Raw genomic sequence first — 15,380 nt, forward strand, 5'->3', positions numbered from 1 at the left:
TAATTACTGAAAATATTTTGAAGCCACTGAGTTTAGATTTTCATTTCCCTGATAATTAATGACGTTGAGCATCTTTTCATGTGCTTGTTGGCCATCTGATTTCCCCTTTGGAAAAATGTCTGTTCAGTTCTGCTGCTCATTCTTTAGTCAGGGTTTTATTTTATGTTGCATTGTATGAGCTGTTTGTATATGTTGTATATTAAGTCCTTATCAGTCATATCACTTGCAAATATTTTCTCCCATTCAGTAGTTTATCTTTTCATTTTGTCAATGGCTTCCTTTGCAGTGCAAAATCTTTTTAAGTTTTATTAGGTACTATTTGCTTGTTTTTGCTTTATTTCCTTTGTTTTAGGAGATATATCCCCAAAAATGCTGCTACGATTTATGTTGAGTATTTTGCCTATGTTTTCTTATAGGAGCTTTATGGTATCTGGTTTTACATTTAGGTTTTTAATCCCTTTTGTATTTATTTTTGTGTATGGTGTTAGAGAATATTCTAGTTTAATCCTTTTACATATAGCTGTCCAGTTTTCCCAGAACCATTTACTGAAGAGACTTTCCTTTCTCCATTGTATATTCTCATCTCCATTGTCATAGATTGACCATAAGTGTGTGGGGTTTTAGCTACCCTGGTGGTGCAGTGGTAAAGCATCTGCCTGCCAACACAGGAGCCTCGGGAGATGCAGGTTCGATCCTTGGGTCAGGAAGATTCCCTAGAGGAGGAAATGGCAATCCACTCCAGTATTCTTTCCTGGGCTATTCCATGGACAGAGGAGCCTGGTGGGCTACAGTCCATGGGGTCGCAAAGAGTCAGAGATGACTGAGCAGCAGTGCACACAGACACGTGTGGGTTTAACCACTTCTTAGCTTCTAAAGATTCTTACTCTTTATTAGATAGTATAATATGGTCAGTGGCACCCTTCTCCAGTACTCTTGCCTGGAAAATCCCATGGATGGAGGAGCCTGGTAGGCTGCAGTCCTTGGTGTTGCTAAGAGTCGGGGACGACTGAGCGACTTCATTTTCACTTTTCACTTTCATGCACTGGAGAAGGAAATGGCAACCCACTCCAGTATTCTTGCCTGGAGAATCCCAGGGACAGAGGAGCCTAGTGGGCTGCCATCTATGGGGTCACACAGAGTCGGACACGACTGAAGTGATTTAGCAGCAGCAGCAGTATATATACCTGAATCTTTCCACAACTAATTGTCCTCTGTTTCAAACAACTATCTCACTTTCTCATCCTCATCTCTCAAAATAAATGATTCGGAAACCTTTTATACCTTTTAGAATTCTTGCCTGCCTTTAGCAGTTACTCATGCATATCACGGAGAAGGCAATGGCACCCCACTCCAGTACTCTTGCCTGGAAAACTCCATGGACGGAGGAGCCTGGTAGGCTGCAGTCCATGGGGTCGCTAAGAGTCAGACACGACTGAGCGACTTCACTTTCACTTTTCACTTTCATGCATTGAAGGAAATGGCAACCCACTCCACTGTTCTTGCCTGAAGAATCCCAGGGACGGGGGAGCCTGGTGGGCTGCCGTCTGTGGGGTCGAACAGAGTCGGACACAACTGCAGCGACTTAGCAGCAGCAGCAGCAGCATGTATATCAAAGCCTGTTGAATTCCAGCTGCTTTTGTAGATGGATGATGTAGATGGACAGAAATCAGATGATTTTGTTTTTACAGCCATAGGCTATTTTTAATTTAATATTTTTGAATGCTTTATTAAGGAATAATTTAAATATAATATTATTTTCAGGGGTACAGACTAATGATTTGGTATTTGTACACATTGGGAAATGATCACCATAATGAGAATGGTTACCATCAGTCATATCTAGTTTTTAGCAGTGTTCAAATATGCAATACTGTTATTATTAACTAGTCTGTATTATTAATTAATCTGCATTATTAACTCCTGTATTATCTAGAAGCCATCTATGAAAGCTGATTTATGAATGCCCTTTAGAGAAGCAGAAAAACTCACATTCCTGTATCTAAGCTAGATCAGTAGAGAAAATGAATGAGTTCTTTTTGACTTACCTTTCGATTCACACATAAACCATGCTGGAAATAGTAAGAGAGTAAAATATAACATGTCTTTTTTTAAGATTTTTGAGTGAGTGTCTGGACAAGTTTGATAATTAATCATTTTTGTTCCCCGGCCATAAAGTATAAGATAGATTCCTCTCACAAGCTAACGAGTTTAATGACTGTGTGTTTTCTTATGTTAAACCTTAAATGTTTTATGTGAAAAGCACACAAAGTTTGTATTATTACTGTGTGAAAATGTCTACCTTGACCCAAAAGAGGAAACAGTCTTTACTCATCTTGAGAATGAAGTAGGAAACTGCACTTCAGAATTCACTGTCAGTTACTCACGGAAATGACTGCACACATTTTTAAAATTCAGAAATCTTAATTATCACCAAATCTATAAATCTATGACCTTTATTCTTCTTGCCTGATGGCTTTTGGAGTCATGCTTAATTTCACAGCTGACAGTACAAAGCTTATCTTCATTTCTTAAAATGTCTAATTGGAACTTAGCAGCTGTTTTCAATAAAAAGAAATGCCTCTACATGAATATGGTGTAGGCTGCTCCTCCCTTCATCAAGGAAAAGATCTAAAGAATGAGATAATGAATATCTACCTTCATTACTTTGGGCACCACATTTTATCATGGTACAATGGTTTAGAAATTCCATGGTAACAAACAGTTCAAATTTTTTCAATGGTTAAAAAAAAAATCAATCCCTCCTCTGGGCTATATTCCTATTGTAGGTTGGCTGGGGCCTTGGTCTGGTATAGGCATTAACTTTCCTTCATCAGCAAGGGTGAAGGAATATTGAACTCTGGTGATAGGCGCAGAGGAAAAGGAAAGTTCCAAAGGCTGTTGCAACAACATAAATACTTGAGCCTATAGTAACGTATGGGCTTCCGTCGTTTGCAGATCGTAAAGAATCTGTCTGCAATACAGGACATGCAGGTTCGATCGGGTCGGGAAGATCCCCTGGAGAAGGGACTGACTATCCATTCCAGCATTCTTTCCTGGAGAATTGTATGGACAAAGGAGCCTGGTGGCCTACAGTCCATAGAGTTGCAAAAAGTCAGACACGACTAAGCAACTTTTATTTTTTCATAGTAACACATGCCATATTCTATCACAGTTCATAGGCTGCATGAAGTTACATGGCCACAGAAACCCACAAAGAAGTCAGAAGGCAATCTAGTCATGTGTCAAGAAGGAGGTACAACCAGACACATAACTAGATTGCCTTCCCAGGTGGCACTAGTGGTAAAGAATCCGCCTGTCAATGCAGCAGACACAAGAGATGAGGTGGTTCAGTCCCTGGGTCAGGAAGATCCCCTGGAGGAAGGCATGGGAACCCACTCCAGTATTCATGCCTGGAGAATCCAATGGACAAAGAAGACTGGCATGCTATAGTCCATAGGGTTGCAAAGAGTTGGACACAACTGAAGTGACTTAGCACACACACATGCACCATAATGATTATACAGATATTAACTACAAATCTCCAATCTCAGCATAGACCCATTGCTACCAACCTCATTTAGTCCAGATGCTTGTTTGACTCCATATTTGATGTCTTGACCTTTCAAAACCGACATCTTGCAACAGCCTCTTTTTCTTTCAACAGAGATCTTTTCCATGTATTACTTAAATGATTTTTTATCTTAAGTCAAAACAAACATTAATGAATATGTCATTAGTAACTCAACTCAGTGATTATGACATTGATTCAGCAAGATTAAGTTTTACACATGATTCTGCTATCAGTGAGTTAAAGGATATTTCTCATCATTCCCTGGGACTTAGAGTTTCTGTGTTTTGTGTGCCATTTTTTAAGTATTAGAATAGAATGTGTATCTTTCAGTCCTAACATCATAGGACTGATGGGGAATTGTTAAAATGTATCATTTATTGCTTATATTTGAACAAGATTATACAGAAAGCATCATATATCAGATGACTCATGGTGGGAAGGAAGACAAATTACATTGAGGTTGTTTTATTCAGTTCATTGGAGAGCAAGGCTATTATATATCTCCTGTAGGAAGTGTACCTGCAGGTTGTTTTATTAAAAATAAGCTAATCTTTTGGTTTTGGGGGCTAAACTTCAGTGGCACATTTACTCTTTTACAACAATTTCAAATAAAATTTCAAATTTTGTAAGTATCTGCTAAATCATCATTATTTTGTAAGCTCATGGATATTTTGAATTAATAATAATAAGGAGAATGTGGCACAGGGAGAAGAGTGCTGAACAAATTCCTGTACTTATGAAGTTTACTTAATGTCTCCAAAACCTCAATTTCCTCTTCTATAAAGTGGAGAAAAAAAAATTAACCTTTCAAAAACTAATAATACAAACTTGGAACTACACCAGGGTTATTTACAGAACACTCTTAGCATAACTACACAAATAAAAATTTCATAAGTGTGATGGTACATAAACAAGTATACAATTTTAAATGGAAATTAAATTTTATATTTAGGCCACATTGATTTTATCTGATCTAGCTGCTCTCACATATTAGAGTTACAAAGTCTGAGAGTGAATGGCATTCTGTGATGAATTCTAACAAGTCTAGGCTTCAAATTTGACAGTGTTGGATCAACTGAATGATTGTGAAGTTGATTTGCTCTTTGCTTCTCATCTCTGAAATCTAACAAAATTATAAAAGTTAAGAGCTGGAAGTTACTTTCAGTTTGCATCCTTCAATCCCTTTACTTACATTTAAGAAAACTGGGCTGTTATCAGTTAGGGATTTTATTCAACTCGTAGTAAAAGACTTCTACAAGTTAATGTCATTATAAATTATCAATTTATGCACCCAAAGTGTTTGTAGATTGTTTGACCTCCCTCTCATAATTGCATCTATGTTTTGCAAGAAGGTCTGCACACCCTCTTATTTACGGAATAATGAGAAGGAAAAAAGGCTAGAGGGCAAGTGGCTAGTGAGTCTGTCTGCTTTTAAGAAAAGCAGAGCCAGTGTGTTTTGCTTACAACTCTCTGCCCTGCATTTCTAGTGTTCTTGCCCGGAGAATCCCAGGGATGGAGGAGCCTGGTGGGCTGCCGTCCATGGGGTCACACAGAGTTGGACACGACTGAGGCGACTTAGCAGCAGCAGCAGCAGCAATATTGAAACAAGGCCGGGCAGTGCAGTCTTATCACTGATCACATTATGTCTCCCCCAAAAACTAGGGTTCTATTAACATACACACACCAAAAAAGAGAATAAAGATATTACATCAGAAACTGGTGGTCTCTGCCACAAAGGCCTGTTTTCCTGTTATAGATAATAATGTTACAGCATTTATCTTACTTATATTTGCTAGTATGATTGGGCCAGAATCTTAGCAAACTGGAGTGATAATTAACAAGAGACAGTGTAAATTAAAATTACAGATTCTGAAAGTGAAACTGACTTAGAGGCAACCCAGGGCCCCACCATTTGCACAAATTACTTAATGTCTTTATTTTATTTATTTATTTATTTTTACTTAATGTCTTTAAACCTCAGTTTCCTGAAGATACTTTGGCACCTCCTTCATAAGATCAAGTTCAAAGTTAGATAAGACCTGTAAAGTACAATACCTAAAGTGAAAGTGAAAGTGAAATCCCTCAGTTGTGTCCGACTCTTAGGGACCCCATGGACTGCAGCCCATCAGGCTCTTCCATCTATGGGATTCTCCAGGCAAGAACACTGGAGTGGGGTGCCATTTCCTTCTCCAATGCATGAAAGTGAAAAGTGAAAGTGAAGTCGTTCAGTCGTGTCCGACTCTTTGCAACCCCACGGACTGCAGCCTACCAGGCTCCTCTGTCCATGGGATTTTCCAGGCAAGAGTACTGGAGTGGGGTGCCATTGCCTTCTTCGACAATTCCTTAAAGACAGTGCCTAAAATACAATATTCACTCTGTATGTACTTGGTGCTGCACCAACCACCCAGTGTTCTTTTATACATTTTATGATTGAGAAGTTAAAGATGTTCTACATTTTATTGAAATAAATGTCAAAGTAATAGTGTTTATCAAATTACTGTGCTTTAGATCATCAAATAATTTGCTTTAGTGCCCTTGAGGTTCTTCTGTAAGATGACAGTGGTTATTATTCATCTTCTATCAATCTCTGTATTTTTTTCATTTATACTGTGGATTCGCCTTCTAGAGATATGCCCAAGTCATGATTTTGATTAGCCTGTGCTCTTTATCTAATATTATATTACCTGGAAAGTAATTATATTTCTATTTTTCATTTTAATCTGGTCTTATCACATGGGCAGAATGGGCTTTGGTTGAGTCAATCATGAGCTAATTGCTCATGTGCCAGGTGTTCTGAAGTCTTCCCTTCCAATCTTAAAAAAAGTAACCAATGAAGCCGCAGAAGTCTGATACATTTTATTCATACATCAGTCTAATAATAGAGAAATAACTATCCCCTCTATTGCGTATTTTAAACTTCTCCTATCCCTGGAAATATAGATTTTTTTTCTTTTAATTGCCATGGCTTTAGTCATTGATCAGGTCTGATGCAGAAGTTTCCTAATTTAAGTAAGAAGAAGGAATTGTCTTTGGACCTGCCTAGAATTGCTGCAAACTAATAACCTAATTGCTCATGCTGACTGACAGAACAAGCATTGACTGTCAGTAGTCCAGGCCTTTGTCTGTTCACTGGAATTTATCTATTTGAGGTTTCTCCATTGACTGGGAAGTTTATACTACAGCTGACTGTGTTATGAGTAAGACAGCTTTAATTGAAACCTCTAAAGAGTAAAGGAAAACAGGGAAAAAAAATATACTCTTATTTTTTTCCACTATCAATAATGCCTGGGCCTGCCAGTGGTACTGAATGCCAATATTGAACATGCCTTTTCTTTCATGTAAAATTTTAGTATAAAATTATTCAAATTATACTCTATGTCATAATGCCTGTGTTCTCTAGTTATATACAAAATGGATTTAAATGAAAGTTAAGTGGATTTCATTCACCCATTCATATTTTAAAAAGCACTTAGGGAGTCTGTTGGCTTATCCTCCCTGTCCTGTTGCTGTTCAGTCTGCCCCCAAGTGGTGGAGAGACTAAGAACCTCAAAAGGTAACTGTGGTTAGTCCTTGACTTACTGCTGCAATTGTGTACCTGATTGATTTTTGTTGGTATGTAACAGCTGAACAATTTGAAATTTATTATATGTAATACGAATGCACCTGTTCAAATCATAGCAGTATAATACTTGAAAGTGTGACTGTATGTTTTAATTCAATGCACTAAGTAAATAAATTTCAAAACACACAGCCACCTTTCATGGAACACATAAAGGGTTTATTTTATACTCATTCTCTTCTTCCCTACCTGTTAAAAAAAAAAAAAAAAAAAACACTCCCTGCTTTGGGCTTATATTAGAAGACATTTTCCCTCTTGATTTCTAGCAGTTGCTAGCTGCTATTGTTGAGTTTTAATATTCAATGTGACTCAGAACTGGAATAGGAAGTGGCAACCCACTCTAATATTCTTGCCTGGAAAATTCCATGGAAAGAGGAGCCTGGCGGGCTACAGTCCATGGGGTTGCAAAGAGTCAGACACGACTGAGTGACTGAACAAGCACATGATTCAGAACGCTTCCTTTTTTTCAAGATCTTGGGAGCTCACTCCTGTTTCATTTGTTAAAATGGCCTTTGGGGAATGACAGTGATTGTGACAGATGGTAAAGGAATAAGAGTGCACTTTGGTGCTACCTCTGTCGTTCCCTCTTGATCTCTTTCCACTTTCTCAAGGCAAATTATAGATTTCCTTTTGCCTCTAGAGGGACACGTAGCAGTTAGCAGTTGTGGTTCTTTGTTTCTGCCGCTAAGTCGCTTCAGTCGTGTCCGACTCTGTGCAATCCCAGAGACAGCAGCCCACCAGGCTCCCCCATCCCTGGGATTCTCCAGGCAAGAACATTGGAGTGGGTTGCCATTTCCTTCTCCAATGTATGAAAGTGAAAAGTGAAAGTGAAGTCTCTCAGTTGTGTCCGACTCTTCGCGACCCCATGGACTGCAGCCTACCAGGCTCCTCTGTCCATGGGATTTTCTAGGCAAGAGTACTGGAGTGGGGTGCCATTGCCTTCTCCGTCTTTGTTTCTAGATCTTAGAAAAAAGAGCTTCTGTTTGATTAAACATTGTCATTAAACATACTATTAATGAAGGATTCTGATTAGTACCTTGACCACATACCTGACTAAAGGAGGGAAATCGTCATGGTGAAGTCGCTCAGTCGTGTCTGACTCTTTGTGACCTCATGGACTGTAGCCCACCAGGCTCCTCCATCCATGGAATTTTCTAGGCAAGAGTACTGGCTCGGTTGCCATTTCCTTCTCCAGGGGATCTTCCCAACCCAGGAATCGAACCTGGGTCTCCCGCCTTGCGGGCAGACGATTTACTGTCTGAGCCACCAGGGAATCGCTAAAGGAGGGAAGGGACTTGTTAAATGAGGGAAAAAAACAAGAAACAAGTCAAGTTCTTTGGTGAGTTTGAAGATAGCTCCCCTCTAGTGGCCAAAAATGGTACTTCACTCACAGGCTACCATCCAAACATTTTTTTGACAATTGTTTTTCATTGTTTCTTTTAAAAACATTATATATATATATATAGAGAGAGAGAGAGAGAGAGAAAGATGGTTGGTTATTATAGGTATCAGTGAATGTGTCTTGCAACTAAAATTCAACTCTTTAAAAAAATCAGAAATCTTTTCAATTATTAGATTCACAATTGTAAATGTGAGAGAGTTGACAAAGATCCTTTCTACCCATGCAAGCACAGGACAGTTCCAAATGAAAAGATTATAATCGACTAAAAAAGATAGTAAAATGGGTCTGCATGTTTTAAAACTTATGTGTCTGGAGGAATTTAAAAAGTGTAAATATAAAGTTGGGTGGTGACTATATTCACTGTTTCTCTATGAATTTGAATACATACAGAGAAATATTTTAGAGAGAGATGGTAGCATCATAGTTAAAATTTATGTGTTAGGATATAAATGGCAATAGAGGTCAGTTGAGCATTGTGATTATAATTTGAGGTTATTTGTGTTTATTTATCTCTGGAAAATATTTAAGCACTACCAAGAATGTGCTACATTCCAGACAATGTGAGAGAAATGCAAAGATAAATAAGACATGTGAAAGGCTAGGGAACAGATGACTAAGCAGTGAAACAGTTCTGGTAGAAATATGCATTGAGAACCAGGGGAGCACATCCAAGTGCAGAGGGCTGGGGAACACAGTTAAGCCTAGAAGAGTGAGTGAAATGATCAAGAGACTGGGCACAGCGCTGAAGGGTACCTGTGCAGAAAGCGCTGTAGAGAGTGTGGTTCTGAGCAACCAGCAGAGAAGGGGCTTCAAGGAAGAAAAGTTTACCTAGGCAGACCTCAGGGGCTGCATCATTTTATAATTTTCCTCAAGCACCTTAAGGACTTCTCAGGTGGTGCTAGTGGTAAAGAACCTGCCAGCCAATGCAGGAGACATAAGAGATGCCAGTTTGATTCCTGGGTCAGGAAGATCCCCTGGATGAGGGTATGGCAACCCAGTCCAGTATTCTTGCCTGGAGAATCCTATGGACAGAGGAGCCTGGTGGACTGCAGTCCATGGGGTCACAGTAAGGACTGAAGCAACTTAGCAGGCACTCACAGAGTGCTTAAGCAGACACTATGTTTTATACCATGACAAATTATCTCATGAGAGAAGGTGAGGTTTTGACTTCACTTTATACACATGAATATTATGAGTTAATCTTACAAAAAATATAGATTCATATGACACTAGGTAGTCCAGAATTTTGTGATGAAATGATGTTTTTGTGTTTCAGTCTGATTTTTTTTTTTTAAACACAAAAGAAAGTGTTTCCTGAAAGGAATTGTTGAATGATTTGAAACAAAGTCATTCAGTCGTGTCTGACTCTTTGTGACCCCGTGGGCTATATAGTCCATGGAATTCTCCACGCCAGAATACTGGAGTGGGTAGCCTTTCCCTTCTCCAGGGGATCTTCCCAATCTAGGGATTGAACCCAGGTCTCCCGCATTACAGGCAGATTCTTTACCAGCTGAGCCACAAGGGAAGCCCATTGAGTGATTTGAGAGACACATAATGAGGAAATGCTCAAATTTGGAAGTGTTACTGAGAAAACTTGACTCAACAGACATCAAGCAATGGGAGAGTTAAGCATTCTCCAAAGTTTTAGTTTTATTCTGAAGTAAATTGGAAGTTATCAGCTCTCATTAGAGGTATTGTTTGCCTAACATAATACTTAAGGAAGTTTTTGGTGACAAAGTTTCACAATGATTTGAAGGAACATAAAACTCTGGAGATGAGATCAGAAGCAAATTTATCAAATAGATGACCAAGAGTGAGGCAGCCATAAGTAAAGAAATGGGGAAGTCATGAGACAGGTAAACACTTATCTAGATAATATACTTAATTGTTTAGGTTGCATATATTTTATACATTTTCTGTAGCTATTTTCAAGCTTGAGTATTATAGAGTTTCTGAGTTATTTAAAATACTGGTATTATGGCAGGAATTAAAGTATAAAGTATATGTTATGTATAATGTTTTCTGTTGTTGTATAGTCACTCGCTCATGTTAGAGTCTTTGTGACCCCCATGGAATTTTCCAGGCAAGACTACTGTGGGTTGCCATTTCTTCCTCCCAGGGATCTTCTTGACCCAGGGATCAAACCTGAATCTCAGTGTCTTCTGCATTGCAGGCAGGTTCTTTACTGCTGAACCACCAGGGAAGCCCATATAATTTAATATATACTCATATAATGTATGTAACATATATGAAGCATGTATCTTCCATATAAATATTATATATGTAATTATAAATACATGTACAATTCCATGCAACAAATAAAATTTCATTGCTGTGTACATACACACATTCTCTTTGCTCAAAACCAGCCATGTTACCCCAACGTTTACATCCCAAAAGATCTCCAGCTGCCCCAGACTGTGGCATTCATGCCCCAAGCACATCAAGCCTTCCTTGGCAGTGCCCTCATGCTCTTGACTTTTCTTATCTGCTCTCCTGAGTTGAGAATTAATTGTTTCTTACAACTGTTATCTCATGCCCCAGACATCAAGTTTATGAGATCAAGTGTGTGATGTGTGTGCTACTCCACGCTAATCAGTTCAGTTCAGTTCAGTCGCTCAGTCATGTCTGACTCTTTGCGACCCATGAACCGCAGCACACCAGGCCTCCCTGTCCATCACCAACTCCCGGAGTTTACCCAAACTCATGTCCATTGAGTCGGTGATGCCATCCAACCATCTCATCCTCTGTCGTCCCCTTCTCCTCCTGCCTTCAATCTTTCCCAACATCAGGGTCTTTTCAAATGAGTCAGCTCTTCCCATTAGGTGGCCAAAGTACTGGAGTTTCAGCTTCAACATTAGTCTTTCCAATGAACACCCAGGACTGATTTCCCTTAGGATGGACTGGGTGGATCTTCTTGCAGTCCAAGGGACTCTCAAGAGTCTTCTCCAACACCACAATTCAAAAGCATCAATTCTTCTGCTCTCAGCTTTCTTTATAGTCCAACTCTCACATCCATACGTGACTACTGGAAAAACCATAGCCTTGACTAGATGGACCTTTGTTGACAAAGTAATGTCCCTGCTTTTTAATATTCTGTCTAGGTTGGTTATAACTTCTTTTCAAGGAGTAAGCGTCTTTTAATTTCATGGCTATAATCACCATCTGCAGTGACTTTGGAGCCAAAAAAAAAAATGAAGTCTGCCATTGTTTCCACTGTTTCCCCATCTATTTGCCATGAAGTGAAAGGACCGGATGCCATGATCTTAGTTTTCTGAACCTTGAGCTTTAAGCCAACTTTTTCACTCTCCTCTTTCACTTTCATCAAGAGGCTCCTTAGTTCGTCTTCACTTTCTGCCATAAGGGTGGTGTAATCTGCATATCTGAGGTTATTGATATTTCTCCCGGCAATCTTGATTCCAGCTTGTGCTTCTTCCAGCCCAGCGTTTCTCATGATATACTCTGCATATAATAGAGTAACACGTTTGCATTTTAACCTATGTTTGTTAGTTGTTCAGTCGTGTCCGACTCTTTGAGATCCTTTGGATGGTAGCCTGCCAGGCCCCTCTGTCCATGGAATTCTCTAGGCAAGAATACTGGAGTGGGTTGCCATTTCTTCTCTAGGGATTGAACCCAGGTCTCTTGCATTGCAGGCAGATTCTTTATCTTCTGAACCACCAGGTAAGACTCACGTTTCTCCCCAAATTAGCTGCAACAAATAGCTTTTCTACAGAAAACAGGCCATTTGTTTGAGGAAAATAAGTTGTCAAATAACTTTGGCATTACCTACGCACATCAAGTACAGACCTTAGGATTCTACTTATATGTAGAACTGAACCTTTGCCTGATAAGTATTTGCAGTACTGATAACAAATTTCATAAACAGTTGTTCTGTGGTGTTCTTTAGTCTGTTTTTATAGGATGACATTCCTGAAGATGGTTACAAAGCCCATTGTTTCATTGCACACACACACACTCACACACACACACACACACACACATTTTCATGCTTTGAAAGGCTCATGTATTAGACAAAGGATGTTGTGACTAGTCTTGGAAATCACTTGGCATTTTTAAGATTTGCCAAACAGCTTGAGATATTTTAAAATATTTTTGTTCGATCAAATCCCAAACATGTTTTTCCAAGTACTATTTTTTTAGATCAATTTTTATAACCACGTGTAATTTCAAGGAAATTTAACCCATATGTTTGTTTCTGTTACCATATATTCAAATTGATTTATAGCACAGATGTAAGTATTTCCTTTGACACTAGTGTATGAAGAGGGTGAGAGAGACTTGCAGTTTGAGGCACAGGAAAGTCCTCAGTGAGATGTTAGATTAATGACCACAGACTATAACCCAGTTCTAACCCCAACACACTCTTCATGATGAAAGTCACAGGGGACTGGCTGTAAGTGTCAGCAAAGGATGAGATCCAGGTACTGCTGTATGTTGATGAATGTACATTCCTAACGTGGACTCCAGAGATGGAACTCTGATTGGTGCTTGTATAGCACTATGGGATTGAAACCCTTAAATGTTACTAAAGGCCTTTACCAACTGTAATGAAAAATTGAATCAATGAGCACTGATATTTACTGGCAAAACAGGACTGAGAACAGCTAGCACATTCTATTATTTTTTTGTGGCATAAGGCCTAGAAATGGGCTTGTTGATGGGAAAGCTGAAACACAATGAAAATGCCACCATACTTTACAGGAATAGCAAGAAAATGAAATTTTAAACCAGCATATGTATTACCTGGAAGCTATTCTTAACATTATATGGAAATAGAAAATCTCTAACAAGACCCTTAGATTCAACCAATGTGCCATCTTAGAAGTAGGTGATGCCTGCCATGGCAAAGATGCTGTGGGTGAGAATGGATAATAGCAGGCTCTCAGAATCAGTGCCAGTCAAAGGAAATTAAAATCCAGTTATGAAGTAGGGGGCAGACATAAGTCGTTCTAAATCCAATGCATTTACAAAGTTAATTAAAAAAAAATGGTTCATAAGCATTGCTTGCAAATGCAAACCAAAAGTCAGTCATTGTGTGTATAATGATGCCTGGCTTGATACAAATTCTTGTGATATTCACAGGTAGAAAATGTGACCTTTCATCCTAAATGTGGTGCCTACAAACACAGAGAAAATAAACATGTCTACTGCAGGGAGGAATTCCAGTGATCGAAGAAGTCAAACAACTTCTTGAATTCTGAGAGCCACCTTGGCTGTTATGCTTCAGGGTTTTTGGCAATATAACAGCATCTTTATGAATGTTACCATACAGAATGCTAGTTATACCAGGGCAGATGTAACTGGGGACTTTGACAACTCCGCCGCACTTTGACTGGACTGACATTTCCTTAGCAGTAACAAGCTGCCACGGTCTGGTGCCATGGAGGCCCCTGGGCTTGATTTAAGAGTGCTGACATTGACGGCTTATTATTTCCTATCTTAGAGCTGTCAGGAGGCAACTGATGTCAGCACAAAATTATTTGATAGCTCTACATCTTGGGCAACATGTGAACCTATTGATGCCTATAAAATAGCCATCAGTGTCTTTGAACTGGGGGTGTGGATAATTGAGAATAAAAACTCACCTGATACGTAATACTTTGTTTTAAATTTGGTCCACATAAATACGAAGTATAACAATCTATTGGGTGCATACTGGTTACACACATTGAGTTACCTGCCTGTGTAATCCTCACAACAGTCTTACAAGATAAATAGTATTATTTTGACCTCATTTGACAGGACAGATTATACTCCTAGAAGGCCGAGAATTTCAGGGATTCAAATTACAGACAATCTAGTTTCAGGGTCCATGCTTTCACCTTGAATTTTACTGCTTCTACTATGGAATTGAATATTCTGGATTGATGAAATTCTTTCACTGAGCCACAGTTGTTTTTTATGCTTTAGTTTTAATGCAAGAAAATAATTGTTTCATTCATCTAAAAATTATCAATTAATAGTTACAGAAAGCAAGCATTTTTATCATCTCTGTAGTTTTTCTTCAGCAAACATGTGTCTAATGGAATAATTCCAATCATAAATGGAGTTAGTCAATGACCAGTTTTCTCATCATATTGTGTAGATTACTATTAGTCTACATAGTATAGCTGAAGCTGAAACTCCAGTACTTTGGCTGCCTGATGTGAAGAGCCGACTCATTAGAAAAGGCCCTGATGCTGGGAAAGATTGAAGGCAGGAGGAGAAGGGGATGACAGAGGATGAGATGGTTGGATGGCGTCACTGACTCAGTGGACATTAATGTGAGCAAGCTCAGGGAGATGGTGATGGACAGGGAAGTCTGGCATGCTGCAGTCCAAGGGGTTGCAAAGAGGCAGACATGACTGAGCGACTGAACAGCAACAACAAATATAGACTAGTGCATTATTTGAAAACATTCAAAACTTGTAGTGTAGTATGTAAATATATGGGATTTTTTTGGTAACATAAAATGAGAAAAATAAACAATTAATAATAATTATCTAACTTACAAATTGTAGCTCAACTCTACCATTCTGTTTTTCATTTCATTTAGTTTTTAGCCAGAGTAATCTTCTTCAGGGGTAGCTGTTTTTCTAAAGAATGTATTTTCCTGCTGCTGAAAATCACCTCTAATCTCTAAAGCAGTTTCATGTATAATATTTCATGTATGGGTTGATCTAGTTTTGTGCTGTTTAAAAATATAACCCTTTTATTTTTCCTAACCTGAAGAATGGCTGTTGACAAAATAATTTCTAGAGTGTATGTGTATGTGAGTGTGTGTGCGT

The 15,380-nt window shown here is 38.8% G+C and overlaps 1 protein-coding gene and 1 long non-coding RNA gene across 12 annotated transcripts in view; one reads left to right on the top strand and one right to left on the bottom strand.

Annotated features, from left to right (window-relative positions):
- The window catches only part of LOC132345459 (uncharacterized), a 62,928-nt gene extending 54,644 nt beyond the window's left edge, over window positions 1–8,284 (bottom strand). Inside the window, exons 1-2 of the long non-coding RNA XR_009494795.1 lie at window positions 8,240–8,284; window positions 3,573–3,700 (exon numbers count right to left, since the gene is read on the bottom strand). This is a non-coding gene — a long non-coding RNA (uncharacterized lncRNA). The remainder of the gene's footprint in view (window positions 1–3,572; window positions 3,701–8,239) is intronic.
- The window catches only part of ROBO2 (roundabout guidance receptor 2), a 656,142-nt gene that overhangs the window by 285,946 nt on the left and 354,816 nt on the right, over window positions 1–15,380 (top strand). Inside the window, exon 1 of one of the 11 annotated variants that reach the window (XM_059887566.1) lies at window positions 8,447–8,529. The exons of the other annotated variants lie outside the window; for them this stretch is intronic. Within the exon in view, the coding sequence (XP_059743549.1) occupies window positions 8,493–8,529 (37 nt within the window). The 5' untranslated portion in view covers window positions 8,447–8,492. Of the gene's footprint in view, window positions 1–8,446; window positions 8,530–15,380 lie in introns of those variants that run through there. 11 annotated transcript variants of the gene reach the window in all.

Source organism: Bos taurus, chromosome 1 (assembly GCF_002263795.3).
Source record: "Bos taurus isolate L1 Dominette 01449 registration number 42190680 breed Hereford chromosome 1, ARS-UCD2.0, whole genome shotgun sequence".
In the NCBI taxonomy this organism is placed as follows: domain Eukaryota; kingdom Metazoa; phylum Chordata; class Mammalia; order Artiodactyla; family Bovidae; genus Bos; species Bos taurus.